The sequence below is a fragment of the Pipra filicauda genome, unplaced genomic scaffold, assembly GCF_003945595.2.
Source record: "Pipra filicauda isolate LSUMZ 115617 unplaced genomic scaffold, ASM394559v2 scaffold121_size3267253_pilon, whole genome shotgun sequence".
Classification (NCBI taxonomy): domain Eukaryota; kingdom Metazoa; phylum Chordata; class Aves; order Passeriformes; family Pipridae; genus Pipra; species Pipra filicauda.
The window spans coordinates 2172094-2192410 of NW_024103674.1; the positions used below are offsets into that span (position 1 = coordinate 2172094).

At 51.2% G+C, this 20317-nt stretch overlaps 1 protein-coding gene across 3 annotated transcripts in view; it reads left to right on the forward strand.

The window, feature by feature from the left end:
• Positions 1–9443: 9443 nt before the first annotated feature.
• Positions 9444–20317, forward strand: part of FUBP3 (far upstream element binding protein 3) — a 39055-nt gene continuing 28181 nt past the window's right edge. For 2 of the 3 annotated variants that reach the window (XM_027739319.2, XM_039388119.1), the window contains exons 1-2: positions 9466–9558; positions 16628–16733. In XM_027739319.2, coding sequence (XP_027595120.1) covers positions 9466–9558; positions 16628–16733 — 199 coding nt within the window. Of the gene's footprint in view, positions 9559–16627; positions 16734–20317 lie in introns of all 3 variants that reach the window. The other variant, XM_027739320.2, reaches the window with a different exon arrangement.

Here is a 20317-nt window from a genome sequence, read left to right on the forward strand (position 1 = left end):
CATTCAGATGGGCTCTGGGCCCAGGTGGTCCTGGTTTTTGAAGCTGCCCAGCCAGCTCTGGCTGCTGCATCCCTATGGCAAAATCAATGTTCCCATATATCTGGAGGTGGAGGTAGATGTAATTGCCTGGTTTAAGGTTTAATATGCACATGGATTTTAGTGTGGATTGCCAAGAACAACTCAGAACAGTGCACAGGTTTGGGCAACCCAGGGGCTCAGACGTGGCCAGGGTGTGTGCAGCCCCCAGATGTGGGCTGTAAAATGAGGAGCCCAGGGACCTGGAGGGGCCCATCAGAGGCTGAGTCACCATCAGAGACTCAGATGCACAAGAGCCGAGCCAAAGATTGTGCTAACCTTGTTTGGGGCAGGGATTTTTCCTGCAAAAGATGGTAAGAATAGATGGGTCTTCAAAGAAAATTCCCAGAGGGACAAAGCAGCTGTGGGGCTGCTGGGTTTTTGCTTAAACTTTATTTTGTTGGGCAAAGAAGTGGATCACTGGGTCCATGCAAGGAGAAGGAATGATGTTTTGCAGGAAGAAAGCAGGGAGGTCTTGTGTGGTTATACCCTATGGGACTGTGTCCCCCTCACATCCCTTCCTGGGGTCCCAATTCCCACCTGTGTGGTGTGTGGGAGGAGACCCCAGCCCACCTCTCCCACAGGTGGGGCAGAAACTCCTCTTTTGCTACCCAGTATCATGTCATTTCGTGCAGGTGGTTGTCCCTGGGCCAAGGCACCAAGGACGTTGTCCCCTCAGCAGGGACACTGGTAGCAATGGTGCACCCACAGGAAAACCTCGGGATTCCCCATAGTGAGCATTTGGTTCCCATTTTCCTCTGGAGATGTGGCTCCAAGCAGTTCCTGGGAGTGGGGAAGGTGCCCTGGGCCCTGCACATGGGTCAGAGGGCTGCGGCACAGCACGGTTATTAAATGTTCCCAATCTTTCCAAAGGGAAAGCCATCCCCCCGGTGAGGTTGGGAGTCGCCGGTCGTGAGCTTCCCAGGCAAGGGGGGAGATGGTCGCCTTTGTAAACCCCTTAACAAGGTGGCTTTGTCTCCTCTTTTAACAAGAAGCTCCCTTGCTTCTTCCCCGGGAGTTTCCCAACGCCGGGTCCCTGAAAGCCAGCTTTATGCTCCGGCCGGGGACGCGCTGCCGTGGGGCCGGCAGGGATCAGAGGGACACAGGGGCCCTTCTGCACACCCCTGACAAAGGCTGCCCCGGGGGGACAGAGCGTCAAAGCTCAGCCGGCTCAGGGGGGGACAAGGGACCCACAGAGGAGGCTGCGGTGTGAGCCCACCGTCCATCTGGTCACTCGATCACGGCGGGCAGCGACCCAGCGATGCTCAGGGAGGGCCAGGGGGTCCTTCTGGTCTGTCTCCCCTGGAGAGGGGGCGGGGGAAGTGGCTGGGAAGGGACAGGTAGGTTTTGTTGGCCGCAGGTAACCGGATCCACAGCCGTTGGTGCCTTCCTGCCCTCTCCTTCGGCAGGGGGTGAGATGGGAGGTGGGAGTGAGGAGTTGAGGGCTGGAAACTGAGACCTCCATTCAGAGGGGGTGCTTTCCCTCAGCTGGATGGAAATGGATTTGGAGAAAGCCTTGGGGTGTCTCTGCTCTGGCACCCAACAGCTCTCTGGGCCGAACCAAGGCACGTGCAGCAGTAGGAAGGGACCACTTGGGAGTGATCCTCGGCTATGAGGGGTATCCTGGTCATGCAGAGGCATCACCCATCCCCATGTCAGTGTCCAAGCTCCCCTCTGCCAACTCCTTGTCCTTCCCCAGTGGCTCTGCTGGCCTCTGCTCAGTCTGGGAGCTCTTGCCCTTCCCTTGTGCCACCAGTAAGAACCCTGTCTCGCCTCCCCCCTCCAGCCATCTGCCTCTGAGCCCCCCGCCCAGATTTACTGTCACGCGTTAAAGCCGTGGCTCAGCGCCGGGTCAGCGTGTCACGGCGGCCCCTCATCGATTTGTTTTACCTCCCCTTGGCTAAAGCACTTTGGCCCTGGCCCCCTCAGTGGCGTAAGGGGCTTCCCAAGGCCCTCGGTGCTCCCCTTGCCCGTCCTGATCCTGCAGAGCCAGACCCTGCGGGCGCAGGGCAGTGGGCAGCCAGCTGAGCCGCTGATCCCCTGACCCTCCCCGGGGCACCTAATGTGCCTCCCTGGTTTATCTGGATCAATATTTCTGCAGAAGCAATGAAGATCCCTCCAGGGAATTAAAGGATGGGCGGGTCCTGCCTGTTTGCACAGCCCCGTGGCTGGTTTAGTGCTTGGCTGGGCTGTGTCCTTGCCAGGATTTGGGAGGGGAGGGAGACCCCAAATCAATGGTGCCAGCTCGGAATGGGGGTGTCTGGGGTCTCCTCCTTGCAGTGTGTGAGTCTCAGGCTCTGCACTGGGGCGCAATGACCAGGATATCTTTGAGTCCAACACCTGAGGAGCTGGGATGGCTTCAGCCTTCAAGCAACAGGCATGGGGCTACTTTGGTGGGGTTTGCTTCTGACTCCCAGCATTTGGGCCTGGGTGAGGGATTCTGAACTCTTTTATTTGGTGTGTGGGGTGTGTTTTCATAGGAGCCTGGAAAAAACAACAAAGAATGAACATGGACTTAATAAGCCCAAGCAGTGAGAGACCTCTCTAGTACAACAGTCTCCAGCCCTTCTTGACACATGCTGAGGGATGCCCAAGGCACGAAGGCTCTCGCTTTCATGGCTTGGCTAAGGGAATCAAGGAAAGGAACACGTGGACAAACCTCCAATGCCACCACACAGGCTGCATCACCCCTGCTGAAGGCACCATGCCTCCAAAAAAAACCCCTCCTGTCCCACAGCATCACCCCCAGCCCCTCCAACACCATACCCACAGGTCCCTGCACCGGTGGCCAGGGCAGATGCCCGTCAGCATGGGCAGCCTGAGGAGAAAGCTGAGGCTCTTGGCAACTCTGCCTTTGCTTTCAGCCTCGCCCTCTCGCTATTTATCGGTGACTTTTGTCCTTGGCCAGCTTAGCGGCTGAAAGGGGCTGTATTATATCACATGTAGGCAGCTCCTGGGGGGAGAGGGCCGCGCTTTCTGCGGGAACAAAGCGTGGGTTGGCTAATTCCCCTCTCCTCCCGCGGCACCCGGGTCCCATCTGGTTGACACAGTTTGCTCCAGTGTCTCCAGCTATTAAGCCCCCACTTGCCTGCTTGAATCGCTGCCGCTCCCCCCGCCCCTGTACCCTCGGCCCCTTTTTCTTGCTTTATTTTTCATTTTCCCTAAAGCCAGGCAGAACTTGCTCCGTGGAGTGATGTCAGATGTGTGTGAAGCAGACCAATAAAACCTAATGCATCCCCCTCTTTGTCTGCTGGCCTCTCCAGCGCCTCACATTTTCCACTCAGAAAGCCACTTAAAACACATCAGCAACAATCCCTCACAAAACAGCCACTTGTTGGCTAATTGTGCCGAGGACCCGCGCGCGCCGCATTGCGCTTTCCTGCCGAGGAGGGTCTAACGCTGCCACGGCTCCCCAGCGACCAGAGGGTGATGGGAACCCTCACCATCCACCAGGATCAGCCCCAGGGGGTCTCAACTGCTCTCCAGGGTGTGGTGGGGCAGGGATGCGGGATGAGGATGTTTCTATTCACCACGGCCTTGGGTAGGTCTGGATCAGATGGAGAGGATGCTCACAGAGCCAGGAGTGGGGATCTGCTCAGGCCCCACTTTGCAGCAGGATGGATGAGCAGATGGACCCAGCAGAGCTGCCTGGAGCTCTCTGTCCTACCTGCTAATTCCTTCTGAGGAAGGAAAGCAGGCAGGCAGCTGCCTTGGGATGGGAGCTGAGGGTGGGAAGGAGATGTGTGCTGGGACCCCACCAGGCTTGGTGGCTGTGATCCTGGGGTGATGGCTCTGTGCCTGAAGGCTGGGAAGGGCTGGCTGCCCCGTGCTAATGGGAGAGAGTTCCCTTGCAGCTTAGAAGGGTGCCAATGGGTTTCACCAGAGGGAATGGAGACTCAGTTGCCCATGGAGGGCAGATAGCGTGCAAGTGAGAGATGCTTCATGCTGTGAAGGGGGCAGAGGGGCTTGGACCTTTGCCTAATGGAGAAGCATCCAAAAAGCCCTCACAAGGAGGGCTTTGGGCCCTTTGGGATGTGGGAGAAGAGATCAGAAGGTGGGTAATCTCCCCCTCTGCGTCCCAGGGGCAAGAGCATCCCTCTGCTCACCCTTCTGCTCAGAGGGTCCCGCAGCACACCCAGCCTTCCCCCCCAGGACACAGACTGGTGCATGGAGTAGCAGTGTTTATTTTTCTGCAGAAAAACTCCGTCAGCTTTTCCTGCTGCCACCCCCAGCTTGCTGGGGAACAGGACTGGAGCTGTGTGTAGTCTCTGCAGCTTGGTCCGGAGGCGGGGGGAGCTGTCACACCTTTTATCTTAAAACTGCCTAATCACACCCTTGTTTGGGGCTAATTTGAGGCAGGCAAGGAGGTTCAGTGCCAGAACTGGCAGCCAGTGGTAGCGGGAGGCTCTCGGTGGGCGCTGTGCTGGGCAGGCAGCCCAGAGCCCTCCTGGCAGGCACCGTGCTGCCAAGCACACCTGCCTGCACTCACCTGCCCACACTCACCTGCCCAGTTCATTGTCACAGGGGCAGAGCAGGGTCCCAGAGACCCACAGGAGCCGTGCTGCCGCCTGCTCAGGCTCAGTGACCAGGCTGGACCCCTGCCCCGCTGCCCCAGACAGCAGCAGCCAAGTGAATTGGAGGGAGCTGCAGGCAGCTGCCTGCCATTCCCACTGCCTTGTGTAGCTGCCAGACCTGGACACTGCTATGGGATGATGGGGGCAGGTCAGACCCCGCACCAGCCACACACCTGGGCAGCGAGCGGGTGTTGGGGGAAGAAGGGGTTAAGCTGAGCCAGTGCAGGCAGAAATCAGAGGATTACAGGTTTGTTGCTGGACTGTCCCATCTGTCACCAGCACAAAGACAAGCCCTGTCTCAGGGTGGGCTGTCAGCGAAGAGCCCACCACTACATTAGGACTCCATTAGGGGAGACTGGCGGTGGGAAATGGCAGCTGTCAGGGCACTATCATTTCTCCTGTAATTCCTCCCGTTCCTTTCTCAACTGCACTTAAATAGCAGGTCTACCCACTGGGCCAATTTTGCATTTTCTTCCTCCTGCTGCTCCTCTTCTTTCTTTAAAGCTGCAGCTCGCTGGGCCCCTTCCCTGAAGCCTGCCAGTGCCAGTGCTGCCTGTGCCTGCCTGTGGCATCTCCACAGGGAGAAGGGCTCTGGAGTGTTGGCAACACCTTGGTCATGGAGCCACAGTGATGCCAACCTGGTCTGCAATGGCACCACTGGGCTCTGTCATGGGACTCGCTGGCTCCTGACCTTGGCACAGGGAAGGGGGAGGTGGATCCCAACCTCCAAGGACAGGCAGTGTCCTTCTCATGTCCCATCGACTGGGACTATCTCTGAGCTGGTGAATGTTTCCTGGTCTGCCCTAAAGCCAGGCTGCCTGTGCAGGGCTGGCCTTGCTCTGTGAAGTGGGGTGGGCAGGACAGCAGTTGGTTAATGGGGCTGGGGACTGTGTCCAGTGGCTGTGGGCTGTGCTGGAGCAGGGTTTCTTCCTCCAGCCACCAAATCTGCCCAACCTTGCAGCATTTGGCAGAGGCTCCTGGGTAGCACTTCCTGGTACTGTCATGGCCACCTTGGGGTGGGATGCTCCCCTGGCTCCACATAGTCTCAGATCTGACCTAGAGGTAAAACTACGGACAACCAGGTTTCCTGATGGGACAAGATCACCTGGAAACTCTCAGGACCTGCAGAGAGCATCAGCTCGAGGAGCAGCCTCAGGGAAGCAGCTCAGCATGGTGGGAGTATCCATGCTCACAGCTTTCCCAGGAACCCCTGGGTCTTCCCCCACCCTGCCCTACCCTCACCGAGCCTCCCACCGGACTCAGCGCTGCCGCCGCACCAGCACTCCCTGTGGAGCCTCCTTTTCCAGCAGGAGATCAAAACAAACACTTGTGTGGGGAAGTGCATTGCAGTGGTGCTCGAAATAAATAACTAATTTCTGCCTACATGATCTCAAGGAGCAGGAGAGGCGTGAATAGCAGGGCCCGGTGTCGGGCTGACTGGACTCCCCGGTGCGGTAATTCAGAGGATGACAAACATAAGCCAAAGAAAAATGTTGAAAAATGGGCACTTCCCGCAGCCCTGAGCAAAGGAGCTATTGCAGGGTTTGGAAATAACGAAGGCAAAAAGAGGGAGAGAGGGGAATTTTCTCATTGAGACCAACTGAAGTGCCAAACAAGCTGCTATTATGGTGGCTTTGAGAGGCACAGGGAGGGGGTGATGGGGAGGAGAGCAGGGGGAAGGAGAGGAGGAAGGTGGGGGAGAAGAGAGGGAGAGAGGGCTGGAGGAAGGGAGAAGAGTGGGGGATGTGGGGATGAAAGAGATGTGAGCAGCCAAAGGTGGGAGGTGACACGAGGGAGACGGAGAGAGGACTAAGTTGTGTGATGGTGGCAAAGCCATCACATGCCAGTGCCCCATCCCTCGCCCCAGGTCCCCTACATCTCCCTATCCATACCTCATCTCACTCCCAGCCACCTTCTACCCCCTGCAACCACCACCACCAAGAGGGAGAAAAAAGAAAAAAAGAAAAAAAAAAGATGGAAAGAAGGAAAACAAAATATCTACAGTTGTCGAGACAAGAGGAGAAAAATAGAGGCAAACATCCATAATTTTCTCTGTGGGGCTTTGCAGTAATTGAGCCATTTGGATAAAAATAAAGGCAGCAGGCCCTTTAGGTAAGAGGAGCTTTTGCAATCCAAGAAGCCTGAATTATGCGTCTTGTATCACTTGAAACCCCCCACCACATCACCCCCCTCCGCCTCCCCCGTGCGACACCAAACCACTTTCCCTTTTCTTCTTCTTCCCCTTGGTTTTTTTTTCTCCCTCCTTTTTTAAGTACCCTGTCAAACGGCGTCCGAGGAGTGGAGAATTTCAGCTGTCACAACTAATTTCAGCGCGTGTGTGTGTGAAGGTGTGTGCGTGTCTTGGGCCGGGGGGGGAGGCGGGTGATGGAGGCGTAGAATCGCTCCTTGCTTGCTTTCCCCCCCTCCCCCTGTTTTTTTATTCCTCAAAAGGAAGATTTACATCAGAAATTTGTTTCTAGAAGTGTTTAAGGCCTGTAATTTCCTTCTTTTCGACTGCTGCCTGATGTCTTCTCCTCGCAGGCTCCCTCCCAGCCATCCCTGCCCGTCCAGCACCGGGGCTGGTTGTCACCCTCCCAGCAGCCTCTATCCTAGTCCTGCCTGGCATTGAGTTTCCCCCATCTCTTTCTAGGGCTTGAGGCTGCCAAAATTCAGCTCTGGGTCTGGCAGGGAATGTTCCAGCTCCTCCCTGCCAGGAGAAGCACTGGGGGCTTTAGGATTCAGGCTTGGTCACCTCTGCAGCCACTTTGAGGTTGGCATTAGCCAGAGAGTCATGGGGTGAATCCTGCTGAGAACGGGGCACCCCTGAGAGCTGAGTGGGGCTGTCAGGGTGATCCCTCCACCCAGGACCTGCTTGGGTGAAAGGGGTAGCTGGGGAGAGGCTGGTGCTGAACATGTTGGGTCTTCCCAGCCGGGGTTAGGAAGGGAAAAAGTCCCTGAATCCAGCAAAGTCTTTGTGCTTTCTTTTTGCAAGAGAGGAAGAAGCAAAGCTGGAGGCATGGCTGGAGAAGGTGCCTCTGCCATGGCTGGAAGATGCTGGAATGGCTGAGGTGATACAGGTCCTTTTAGGCCGGACTGGATGGAGCTCTGAGCAACCTGGTCCAGTGAAAGGTGTCCCTGCCCGAGGCAGAGAGGTTGAATCAGGGTTGGAATAAGATCTTTGAGGTCCCTCCCAACCCAAACCAGTCTGTGATTCTATGATTCTATGGTTAAAATCCTTCCCCCATGGTCTCTGTCCCTTTCTCCTAAAGTAAATGGACTTTTTGCTTAAGAAAATGATCCCAACATCAGAAAGGAGGAAAGGCTGGAGATCAGCCAGTGCAACGGAGGTGACTGGCAGCAGACTGTGCATCCCAGTGAAGAAGCACGTTCCCTGCTCTTGGAAAGCCACCAGATAATTCCATCAGCCTCAGCAATTCCTGCCTACTTGTGTAGGCACAAATGAGATGCATGAAACTGGAAAGAACAAGAACCAGCTGAGGAGGAAGCAGCGCTATGTGGGACATCACTTGGGTTTTGAATTTCATATTGAGGGCTTTGGGAAATGGGGTCTGGGATCAGGGAACCTTGGACTATTCCAGGTTCAGTGTGTAAACCAGACCAGGAGCTGGTTGCAGACTGGAATCGGGGAGGTATCATTCAAGGAGGACATCTCCAAAAAGCAGCAGGAAGGGCTGCACAGGGTCCTGCTCAAGGAACAAGTTTTGCATGTTTTTTGCATTAATCCTGGACTAACTGGTCCTTGCATCATCCTGGAGTCTCCTGCTGCTCTGCTGCAGTGGGAGGGATATGACTGGGTGCTGAACCAGACCTGGGGGCTCCATGGGGATGCGTGGGCACCTCTGGGAGCTCCAGTGCTTGGCAGAGCTCCCCGGAGCACACGGACACTCCATGTCCAGGAGCTTTGTGAAAAGTGTCACCAATACCACGGCAGTGCCCAACCACAGCCCTGTGGGTCAGGAACACAGTCCTCAAACATATGGGCCAAGCCAGGCAGGGAACAGACGCTGTGGGTGATGTGTTTCCATGGAGGGGTTAAAAGGTGGCTCTGGTGGGGCACCTCTGCAACACCACAGCCGGGATGGAAGGGGTGGTACAGCCTGGCATGGGATGGCACAGGCACGGAGGGACAGGATGGCACAGGCAGGACAGGGTTGTAAGAGCAGGTGGAGGAATGGGATAGAACAGGCAGGAATGGGTTGGAACAGGCAGGGATGGGATGTTACAGGCAGGGATGGGGTGGAAGGGGCAGGGATGGGATGGAAGGGACAGGTACAGGATGGAACGGGCAGGAATGGGACGGCAGTAATAGGGATGGGATGGAACGGGCAGCGATGAGATGGAACGGGCAGAAATGGGATATTACAAGTAGGGACGGGATGGAACAGGCAGGAATGGGTTGGAACAGGCAGGAATGGGTTGGAGCAGGCAAGGGCGGGATGTTACAGGCAGGGATGGGATGGGATGGACAGGGGTGGGATGGCACAGACAGAGATGGGATGGAAGGGGCAGGGATGGGATGACAGGAGCAGGGACAAGAGCACGGGTGTTCCCGGCCGTCCCGCCGGGGGTTCCCCAGCTCTCCCCTGAGGGGGGTCCTCTGGGGGGGTCCCGCAGGGGGCGTGCCCTGCGCTGGCCCCGCCCCTCTCCCCCACCCAATCCCCTCCCCGCCTGGTTCCAGCGGCCCCGCCCTTCCCCGCGCGCCCCCTCGACGCCCCGCCCCCTTAGGGCACTTCCGGCGGAAGCGGGGGGCTCCTTCCCTTTCCGGGCGCGGGCCCGGGCGGAGCGGGCGCGGGCCATGGCGGACCTGGCGCAGGGGCAGGGACAGAGCGCGGCCCCCGTGGGCATCAAGCCCGAGGGCTTCGTGGACGCCCTGCACCGCGTCCGGCAGGTGAGGCGCCGGCCGGCGGGCCAGGGGCGCGCGGGAGGGGGAGGTGGCGGCGGCGGGGGCGCCGCTAGGCCGCGGGGCTGAGGAAGGGCCGCGCTGCCCCCTCTGTGCCCCCGGGGATGTGCGGGAGGGGGGCGGCCCGCAGCCGTCTGGCTCTGGGCAGTGGGGGGGATGGCTGGTGTTAATGTGGGTTTTAAGCGGGGCCTTGTGCGGGAGGCTGAACGATGGATCGGCTGGAGAAGGGAACGGAGCGGGGCAAGAGTCCGGAGCACCAGGAGCGGCTGAGGGAGCTGGGGGGGCTCAGCCTGGAGAAAAGGAGACTCGGGAAGACCTTCGGGCTCTCTGCAACTCTCTGACAGGAGGGGGAAGCCGGGGGGGGGTGTCGAGCTCTGCTCCCAGGGAACAGGGGATAGGAGGAGACGACATGGCTTCAGGCTGTGCCAGAGGGGGTTAGGTTGGATATTAGAAGGAATTTCTTCCCAGAAAGGGCGATAAGACATCGGAACAAGCTGCCCACGGAGGTGGTGGAGTCCCCATCACTGGAGGTGTTTAGGAAAAGACTGGACTTGGCACTCAGTGCTCTGCTTTAGTTGATAAGGTGGTGATCAGTCACAGGTTGGAATTGATGATCTCAGAGGTCTTTTCCGAACTGATTTGTTCTGTGATTCTGTGAATACAAACCTTAGCAGTGCAGGAGCTTCACATTCCCTCCAGGGAGGGAGGGAGGTGCTCCCTAGAGGAACCTCCGAGCTTACATGGTGCTAAAATGGAAAGTTTCAGAAGTGCCCAGAGCTTCAGGAACCAGCACCCTTGTCTTCAGCACAGGATATTCCAGGTGTTTGTATGCTCCTTGATTTGTGGGAAGTGCCTCCAGGACAAGGATCTGCTGCTCACAGGGCAGATGTTGTGGTTGTTCATCACATCTGTTCCATGTCTGTCCCAGGTGTTTGTCCCACCTCTGAACAGGTTGTGTTTTACTTGTGTTTAGTGACTGCACCATAAGGAGATGTAACACCAGGACCACAGCCCAGCTGGTGCTCAAAGACCCTGACTTTATTCTCTCCAGGTGGGAGAAATCTCCTTCTGTTGCCCAGACTCCCTGTGATTTCACTGAGAAACCTCTGGAGAAACTAAGCTGGGCCCTGAGACCTCTCAGATGCTCTCTCTGATGGGACTGAAGTGCTTTGCCCTGGCTCTCAGCTCACCTGTGAATCAGTGTGGCAGCCACTCTGTGTTGTAGATCAACACCCTGCACCTTTCCAGGGACACCACGAGCTGCTCTGCTCTTGGGTCTCTGTTTTCTTCCTCAGCACAGGCAGATGGGGTCTGAGCTGCCTCCCTGATGAGGTCATGTGTCACTTCTTTCACTAGCAAAGCCCCCTGGCCTTGATGTCTGAACACCCAGGATTACCTGCCTGATGCAGTTAAATTGAGGGGTGTTGCACTCTGCTTGTCTCGACCTGGATGTCTGTTACTGGAGGCCTCTCGTTGCAAAAACATCTTTTTGAATATCTGGTAATATTACCACCTGCTAGCAGCTGAATAACTCTTTTATGTAAAAGAAAATAATTATTTGCTGGTACATTGCAGCTGGTTGGAGTTATTTTGTGAGCATGTTTCAAGTCCGGAGGAGGGACATGATGTTGATAAGGGGGTTGGAGCACTTCCCCTACAAAGACAGGCTGAGAGAGCTGGGGCTGTTCAGCTTGGAGAAGAGAAGGTTGTGTGGAGACCTCACAGAACCTTCCAGTGTCTGAAGGGGCTACAGGGAAGGTGGAGAGGGGTTCTTCATCAGGAACTGGAGTGACAGGACAAGGGAGAATGGGTATAAATTGAAAGAGGGCAAATCTAGGTTAGATATTGGGAAGTAATTCTTCCCTGTGAGGCCCTGGCACAGGTTGCCCAGAGAAGCTGTGGCTGCCCCATCCCTGGAAGTGTTCAAGGCCAGGTTGGACGGGCCTTGGAGCAACCTGGTGTTGGGCTAAAACACAGCACTAATGGCAAATTGATCCAAATTTGTGTTACCTGGGTGCTGTGGTTGTGTTTGTGGGGTGAATCTGTGAGCCCCCAACAACCCACATGTGAAGGAAATGGAGCAATAAATACTTCTGTGCCCCAGCTGTGGTCACTTACTTGATTTTGTTGTTCTTAAGTTCATTATACTTGCTGTGATTACACTGCTTGTGCTGGGTTTCCACGAGTTGGTTTGAGCTGGAAGATTTCAGCAGCGACCTTCCTGCTGCTTTTTTGCTCTGGAAACGAGTGTGTTGGGAAATGTGGGCTCTGCACGTGTTTGTGGGAGCACAGTGTCCTAAATTTTTGTGCAGTGAGTTGTTTGCTGACTGTTGAACGTGATTTTTTCCATTGCTGTTTGTGGGATGAAAAGAGCTGTTGGAGTGCTAAAATATTCCCCTCTGTCTGTGAAAGTACTTGATTTAATCTAGTTTTGTAGAGGGTTTGTAAGGGAGCAGGTGGTCTTGTCCTGCACAGAACTAAATTGTCACTGGTGACTTGTTGCCAAAAGTCAGTGAGGGTGGCTCAGGGGATGGATATTTGCCTCACCACCCAGGCAATCTGTGATGGAACTTCCTGGCTGAGAATCAGGTGGGATGTAGAGGCAGTTACATTTACACCCAAGACTTCTGTGGAGGTGCCTACAGAGCTTTCACCAGGGGTGTTTAATGCTGTATTTGCCTGAGCTGTACTGATCTGGTGTGGAGATCTCAGCTTTTGTGCTGGTTTTGGCCTTTGCAGAGTATTCCTTTTGCTTTAGGGGGATGAGGGAGCAGAGCAAAAAAAGCTTCAGTCATAGTTCTTGTCTCAGGGGTTGGTACATCATCCCTGGCTCGATGTTTGAGTCTTTCAGGGTTTAATGTCACACATAAGAGTAGTAATCAAATTTACTAAATTCAGTTTTTGTGAGAGCCATAACACTGTAATCAGGCTGTGGAATACAGTGCTTGGTTATGAATAACTAAACAATTCAGAACAAGGAAGACTTTCCTGATCCAAGGAAAGCAACTGCATTCCTCAGAGCTGCTGGGATGTGAGCTGACACAAGAATAAGAAACCTGGAATACCTTTGAAAGAAATTATTTGTACATTGCTTTCAGTGTTTGTGCTGGACTTGCCTGGATTTTTTGTGAATGCTGAAATACTTGAGATTTATGAATAATTGCTTCTTTAAGGCAGTACTGGGGCTTTGAGATGGTCTGTCCTGCATCTTCTGCACCACACCTCAGGTGAGTGGATTAGTGGATCACAGGTGGGGACTGATCTGCCTGGCTGCTCCCAGGCAGGGTGGCTTTTCTTCTGTGGCATTTTGGGGTGTGAGAGAGAGAGAGAGAGAGAGGATTTTGCTCCCCTTTTTGAGTAATAGGATCAGAATATAAGCAGAGCTGTTAGTACTTTGGACTAAAATTAATTTCTCTTGGACTGGCCTTTTGTTCTTATTGACCAAAGAGCATCTGGCTTGGTGCTTGCCCTCTCCTCTTCTCCTTGGCAGCCCATTTCCAGTGCAACACTTTGGTTTGCAGCTCTTCCTTCATGTGCTGGTTTTGTAACCTGCCAGATGTACTGTCTGAATCCCAATTTCTGGGAATGCTGGGAAGAGGAAAGGCTGAGGCTTGGTGAGCCTGTAGTGGGCCATCTTGGATACTTTATAAGTGGGTGAACACCCTGAGACTTACTGAGAGTTAATGAGCTGCGTCTTTGAAATCCTTTTCTATATCAGGCTCAAACTTCTAATTTCCATGGTGAAGGAAGAGTCTTAGATGAACTTTTCTTTAGCCCCTCGCAGAGTCATTTTTCAGATCATCCTCAGATAGCTTTAGGGCTTTGCAATTGCTTTAGTATTTAATAAAACCACCTGTGATATGAAACTTCAGTGGCTGTGGAAGGTTTTGTTGCTTCCTCCAGAGCTCTGGAGACACCAACTCCAGTGTTGTGCTCAGCGAATGGGAGGAGCAGCACGAGCACTAGAACAGTCTGAAGGGTCAGATGACAGGGCTTTATTGTTTTTTTTTTTATTCTGCTAATACCTAGAATTGGTGATTTTATCGGTTGCTGTTCTTTGCAGGGCAGCACCAAGAGGTTTTTCCTAGAAACTGGGCCCGTCCTCTTAAAACCGAATTCTGCAGATGTTTGTGTTTGAGCCCTGCTGTGCTTAGCAAAGAAGCTTCATATTTAAGTGGGGTTTTTATTACACCATTTTTAATGTCTGTTAAAGGTATAGAAGGATAGAAGTGCAAGGTATAGGAAAAAAAATGTGTCCCTCACACAACTATGTGGATTCCTTGTGTTTTTCTTGGCTTTACCATTGCAGTTTGTAGCTCGGGTCTGTGCTGTGTCCTTTAAAGTCTTTGTTGGAGAGCTTGATTTTGGGGAATTTAGGTGCAGGAACAGTGATGCTTTTTTCCAGTGTGTTTCAGAGCTTGGTAAAATGGATGTGTTGTGTTAAGGGCAGAAAAAACCCCGAGACAGACATACAGCAGGACAAAAGCAGTGGCTAACAGCAGAACATTACTCAAGGTCGTTTTGGCAGATAAGGGCTGGGTCTGCTTACTTTTGCCATATTCTGATTTTTGTGCCTGCCCCCTGCTGAACCTGTCATAAAGACTGAGCTTCCCATTTTAAGTCGAACATGAGAAGTTAAAATGTATTTTAATTGCCACATGTACTTTGAAAGCTCAAGCTCTTAATTTTGCAGGATGGTTTTTTCCCTGCTGTAGTTGAGGTGACATGTTGTCTGCCTGTAATCCCGTGGCAGCTGGAAGGCTTTAGAGATAAGGGTGCAAGTTTAAATAAAGGAGGGGGGGGGGAAGAGGAAAATATACCAAAAACTGATAATGTAAAAATTGCTTTAACACTCTTGCTTTGCCCTCCACTTAGAGGGTTCTGTGCCAGGGTGGTCATGATGTGCAAAGCATGAGTGGGGGTTTGCAAAGCTTCCCTGCATTGGGAGCAGCCAGCCTTGGTACCAGGGAGCTGCTCCTGCACACCCTTGTACTTCAGGCTGGCTTCCTCTCCTAGGCCAGCTTCCAGTGTCCAAGACAATTTTTTTTATTTCCTTGGAGCATGTGGTGGGTGATTTCACCTCCAGACTATCACTCATGACTTACAGGTAAATAACTACTAACAGAGAGAGAGTTTGTGAAGGGGATGTTAAAATCAAATATCCCAAAACAGGTCAGAGTATGTTATACCTGACACTGTTCCTTTTGGTCTACATTGTAAGTTAATAGGTGAAAGGTGGAAATAGATTGTTGTAAAATATATTTTAAAATTTGTTTTGGTGTTGAAGTAGTCAGAATACATCTGTGGTCTTGGTACCTTCATTAAATCCTCCACATCCCAAATGTAAGGGGAAAGCATGTGGGCAAAGGGCTGGATCCATGGATGCAGTACAGCACTTAACAAAAAAGCAAGGCATCCCCTGGCAGTCCCTCATGGAGTGCCCAAGGTGTGGTAATGCCTTCAGAACCAGCTTTCTGGGGGCTGATTGGAGATGTTGATGTACAAAACACTTGTCATCAAAGTTTCACCACAGGATCATTGTACTGGTACCAGAGGAGGATTTTACTCTCTTTCTGGCATTTCTGACACGATGAAGTTGTCGACTTTCTGAAAGGAGACAGGACAGAATGGAATATGAGGAGAAAATGATCCAAACTTGGAGCCCTTTTCATGCAAGGCATTGAACAAAATGTTTCCTACTCTCTCCCTAAAAGCAGTGCCCTCAGTCTTTCAAGATTATTTCGAATAGCTTTTTTCAGCACCCTGTGGTTCTGAATCTTGGCCAGTTGTTTATTCCACTGCAGCAGAAGGTAGTGTCAACAACCAGAGTTACTGTAGATGTCTTTCTGTTGCAGTAACACGCAAATTTTAGAAACACCTTTAGATGTAATTTGTCATTTAAAACACACTGTGTAAAATGCTCTTTCATCTCTTCCTGTTGCTTATTCTCCGGTGAAATCCAGGTATAATAGAGTGAGATCAGTCTCCTAGTAAAGATCCCATGCAATGGTTTTCTTCTTGCTGTAAAAGGAAGCAAATGCTGTAGAGTACGCTGTGCTTTATATTTGTGCTGTAACTACTTTGTTCTGCACTTGCTTATTACAGCAAAGTACTTTATGTAGGCAAGAGGTGCTGTGGGACTGCAGTTTGCCTGTCCCTGGGAGGGGGTGTTAACTTGGGTGCAGCACCCAGGGAATGCACCTGTATGTTTTTAGGGTGGGCTTACACCAGTTAGCTCAGAGAGCAGGTGGAAGAGCTCCCAAATGTCACTAGAGATGAGATCAACTTTTCATTTTCATGAAGTGATGTTTAGGTGTGTGCCTCAACTTGTTTATTTGCTTACCTAAGTCCCCTTACTGTGATACCTGACTGTCTCCTCTTTCCTGTAAATAAACTCCTTGCACCCTGGCTTGGCAGGGAATGGCAGTTCCCCCTCTGGAAGAGTTGGAAGCACAGGCAGCATTAGCTGTGTTTGTGCTGTACTGACCACTCCAGGAAATGGAAACTAATTCTGGGCTGATGGTTTGCCCACTGGCTTATTCCTCATACAGCAAACAGAGTGATCCAGTCTCTTTGACAGGGAGTTCCCAAACCTGTGCTTGTGCTGTGTGTTTTCACATTCTCCCTCTGCTCCCCCATGGATGTGTGAGTGTGCATTTCTGGGTGTCTGGATCTGGACACAAGAGGAATTATGTGTCCTCCCACACAGCTCTGGTGGTGGCAGCTTGTCCAGGACAAAGTTGGTGAGCTAATTTGAACCCTCCTCTTTGCAAGATTTAGCTCGTCAGCTGTCATCGAGCAAATAATTCTGAATATAATGTTCCAGGGAGCAAATGCCTGCTTGTGATCAGGAAGAGGAACTGGGTGAATGTGATCTTAATTAAGCAAATATTAAAAGCAAGCAGAAAATTGTTTACTTTACAAAAGAAACACCTTGTTACAAAGCCACCTGAAAGAAGCTTGGACTGGGGTCAATGTCTTATTGGGAGAAAGTGTTTACCTGTGGTGGCTGAAACTTCAGGTATGCTAATCAAGCTTTTATCCCCTGTTTTTATAGATTGCTGCTAAAATTGGAGATATTCCTCACTTGAATAATTCTACAACACTTGTGGACCCGTCAGTCTACGGTTATGGAGTGCAGAAACGGCCCCTGGATGATGGAGGTAAGCTGGCTGTGAGTAATCATCCCTGGGGATGCAGCTCCTGAAATTCCTCCATGGAGGCAGCTGTCTGCTTTAAGGATGGAGAACGCATCTTTCTGTGTATAAAAATTTTATACAAGATTCTCTGTGCTGTTTAGTCTGATCTAAAGGCATTAGCGTTAATGCGAAGCAATTCTTTGTTAATTCATGAACTGTGGGAATTAGCAAATAAACTGTAATTTAAATCTTGTTCTGTGGTAGTTAGGGAGGGAGGAGGATGTGCTTATTGGGCCTGTGCTGGAGCCCCATGTATAGGGTGCCAAATGTACATAGTAAAGCTGTTCTTCCCCGTTAACCCTTATTTCCTGGGAGCAGGCAGTGTGTAGGAACAGCATTACTTGTGTTCCCTTCCGTGGGTAGCAGTGGTCACAGCACAGGAGCTGAGTTGCTGTCAAAAGTTTTGGTTGCTTTGCACATAAATTTTAAGGAGAAAAGGTATTGATATAAGTTGATGCAAGCTTAGCTTTATTCATTGTTTTTCTTTAAGAATTCTGAAGTCTCTGAAGCTTTTAACGTTGGCCCCAGCCAAGTAATAGTTTACTGAATGGAGCTTATCTGGTAACTGTAATGAGTCAATATTGCATGAAGTGTTACAGTTTTAAAATAAGCCATTAGTGTCTTATCTTTGGGAACAACAGAAATGTTAGAACAAGAGTTTTCTGGTTTTGACAAATCTGATGGTATGCATTGTTACAAGAAGTGTTTAAACTGTATTATCTGCTGCTTTATAGCTGCAAAGAGCTCACCTTTACTTGTGGTTGATTATGACAAAAACGAAAAACATGGCTATGTCTTCCTTTTGCTATTTGCTCTAGTATTTTTCCTGACACAGGTAGCCCTGCAGGGTGATTCTCTCCCCCATGGATATGTTCAGGAGTACTGAGGAGATAAGCAAGGCTGCTGCCTAGCACTTTGTTTGAAAAAAACTTCTTCTGTCTGATACAAAAGCTGAAAATAACTGCACATCTGCTCCTCAGTCTGAAAGAACATGCTGGAGCATGGGGAGAAGTTTCTTTTATGTGGAGCCCCTGGCTTGCAATGTTACTGTTTTCTGAACACATGCCACCACCCACTTCTGTTCTCTGCTGTTGGCTCTATCTGAGCAACAGGTTGCTGCTCCTTTGGTTGAGGGTTTTAGGGAAGGAGGGATTTGTCTGGGACTGTATCTCAAGCTGGAGGATCACTATATCTGTGAGAAGCAGGAGATCTGGCAGTGCTGGCGGGTGCTGGTTCTGCAGGGGAAGGTGCTCAGCCATCACAGGCTGTGCACATTCCCTGTTGGGGAATGCTGAACAGCTCTGAGCTGTGTCTGAATAGCTTTGGGGACACGGCCGTGGGTGAGAAAGAATAAAAATAGCCTTCTGAGAACCAGTCATTCACAACGTTTGCCCTGCTTTCATTGATTCATCAGACTGAACTGAGAGATCTGACCTCTTGACAAAATGGGTTTTAGGAACCTGTAACATGTGAAATGGTTGTAGGGCTTAGTGACAGCACAGGTTAGACTTTGTACTTAAACTTGCACTGGTGAGCCATGAACTTGCTGAGCCTTGTTTGTATTGACACAGACCGTGTCAGCACTGTTGCAGTCTGGGCTATAAATGTACATTATTACTGGTTTCTTGTGCTGTGATACATAACTCCATGGAGCAGGTATCATTCCTGGGGGAGCCTTCCAGACTGGCTGCTCCTGACTGCTGTATTCTTGTTCTCTTCACCCTCTGTTTGGTTCTGGGCCTTGTCTGTAGCTGGTTTTTAAAGTATTATTGTATTTGCCCTTTGGTTGTTCATATACATCTGTATATAACTTTGTCACACTCTCCTCCCAAAAATCTGATCTGTGAGATCTTAGAAGAGAAATGATGGAAGTAATATTTTTAGAGGACTGGAATTTCACAAAAAAACAGGAATTGTCAAGGTAGGAACAGGGATTGTATCGCTTCTTTCAGCTTTGGTTTTATTTCTAATGGCATTAGCAAGTCCTGTACTGAGATACAGGTGTGTGATGAGTTCCCTACCTACCTGTGTGATACTCCTGTGCTAGTCTTTACCTGCAGCCTGGCAAAGCAACTCCTGAAGCTGCCAGTCCTCCTTGCTCTGTATGTTTGTGGTGTGATCCATATCTTAGTCTTGGGCTACCTGCTCTTGCTGCCATGACATTAAAAGTCTATAAAGCAGCTTTACCTTTAGCATCTGGAAGGTTGGACACTTGAAGTAGGAAATCACTTTCTATTTGGAAGGGTGTCAGGATTGCCTGCCCACACTTGTCTCCATTTTCTGCTTGTCTGTGAACCACAGTTTGGAGGCATTGTCAAGAAGCAATTGTGTTGTTACACATGCTCTAGAGAAGTTGCTGTGCAGGGGTTTGGATACCTTTTGCTGCTCTGGACAGCTTGGAAACAAATCTGGTGGGAAATTTACCCCTGTATACTGCATGTTCACAGCTGGGTGCAGGTCTCACTGCTTCCTTATCCCCATGCAGCTCTTGGGAAATTAATGCTGTTGCTAATACTGCTGGAAGAAATTGGCTCCAGAGGAAGTATTTAAGGTGACAGGAAAACTGTCTGTCTTTCAGGACAATCTAATTCTTCCCGTCTGTTTTTGTAAACAGCTGCTGCTGTGGCTGGCTGGCAGCTTAGGAAGTGGTCTTAAGATAGGTGACAGTGCACTGATCAAAACAAATGCAGCTGCCTTTAAAGCATTTCCAGGAAAAATAGATTTGTCATCGTGTTGGAAACCAGAATGTGAGTGCTTTTTGCACTTCCCTTAACTTTAACCCTCATCTGAACCCAAGAGCTGTAGGCTCAGCCCTGGTGACCTGGCTTGGGGGTATTGGATGGAGCTGGAGACTGTTATTCCTCTTTTCCCTGGCTTATTTATCTCCCCTTTCTTTAAAATAATCCTGAAAATATCTGTAGTGCAGGGAAGAGATCAGGTTTATTGTACTGCTCCCAGGAAGTTGTATCCAGCATTTCTGTGGCCACTTGCAGGAGTTAATGTTTCACAGCAAAGGTGAGCATGAGGGACAGGTGAGTCCTGCAGAGAGACCTGGTGGCATCTTACCTGTGGCTACTGCTGAGGACAGATCCCAGCAGACCAAAGGCCTCCATTCTAATTAATAGCTCCCTCTAATTACCAGCACGATTTAATAAATTTATTTAATGCTAAATGATCTTTAGAGAAGCAACCTCCTTTTGTTCAAAGGAAGCAGGGATCCAGTCTGCTGGAAAGAGACTGATGAGGATGTTACCTTTGTTTGCCCTGCTTTGGGCTGCTTTCAAGGAGTGTCCTGTGAGATCTGTAGGGTTCAGCAGCAGTGTTGCAGCTGAGGGCTGGGGTATCCTTTGATTCTGGGAAAACAAAGATGAGAGACCTTGGAGAAGCTTCACACACCACCCCCCTCCACCCCTTTCCCCTCCCCAAGCTCCTCTGGTGCACCCAGATATGAAGATGGCCTGTCTTGGTGTAATAACACTTCATTTTTGTAGAACTGAGAGGCTCAAACACAACATGATCCAGTTGTACAGAGGACTTTATTTCTTTGC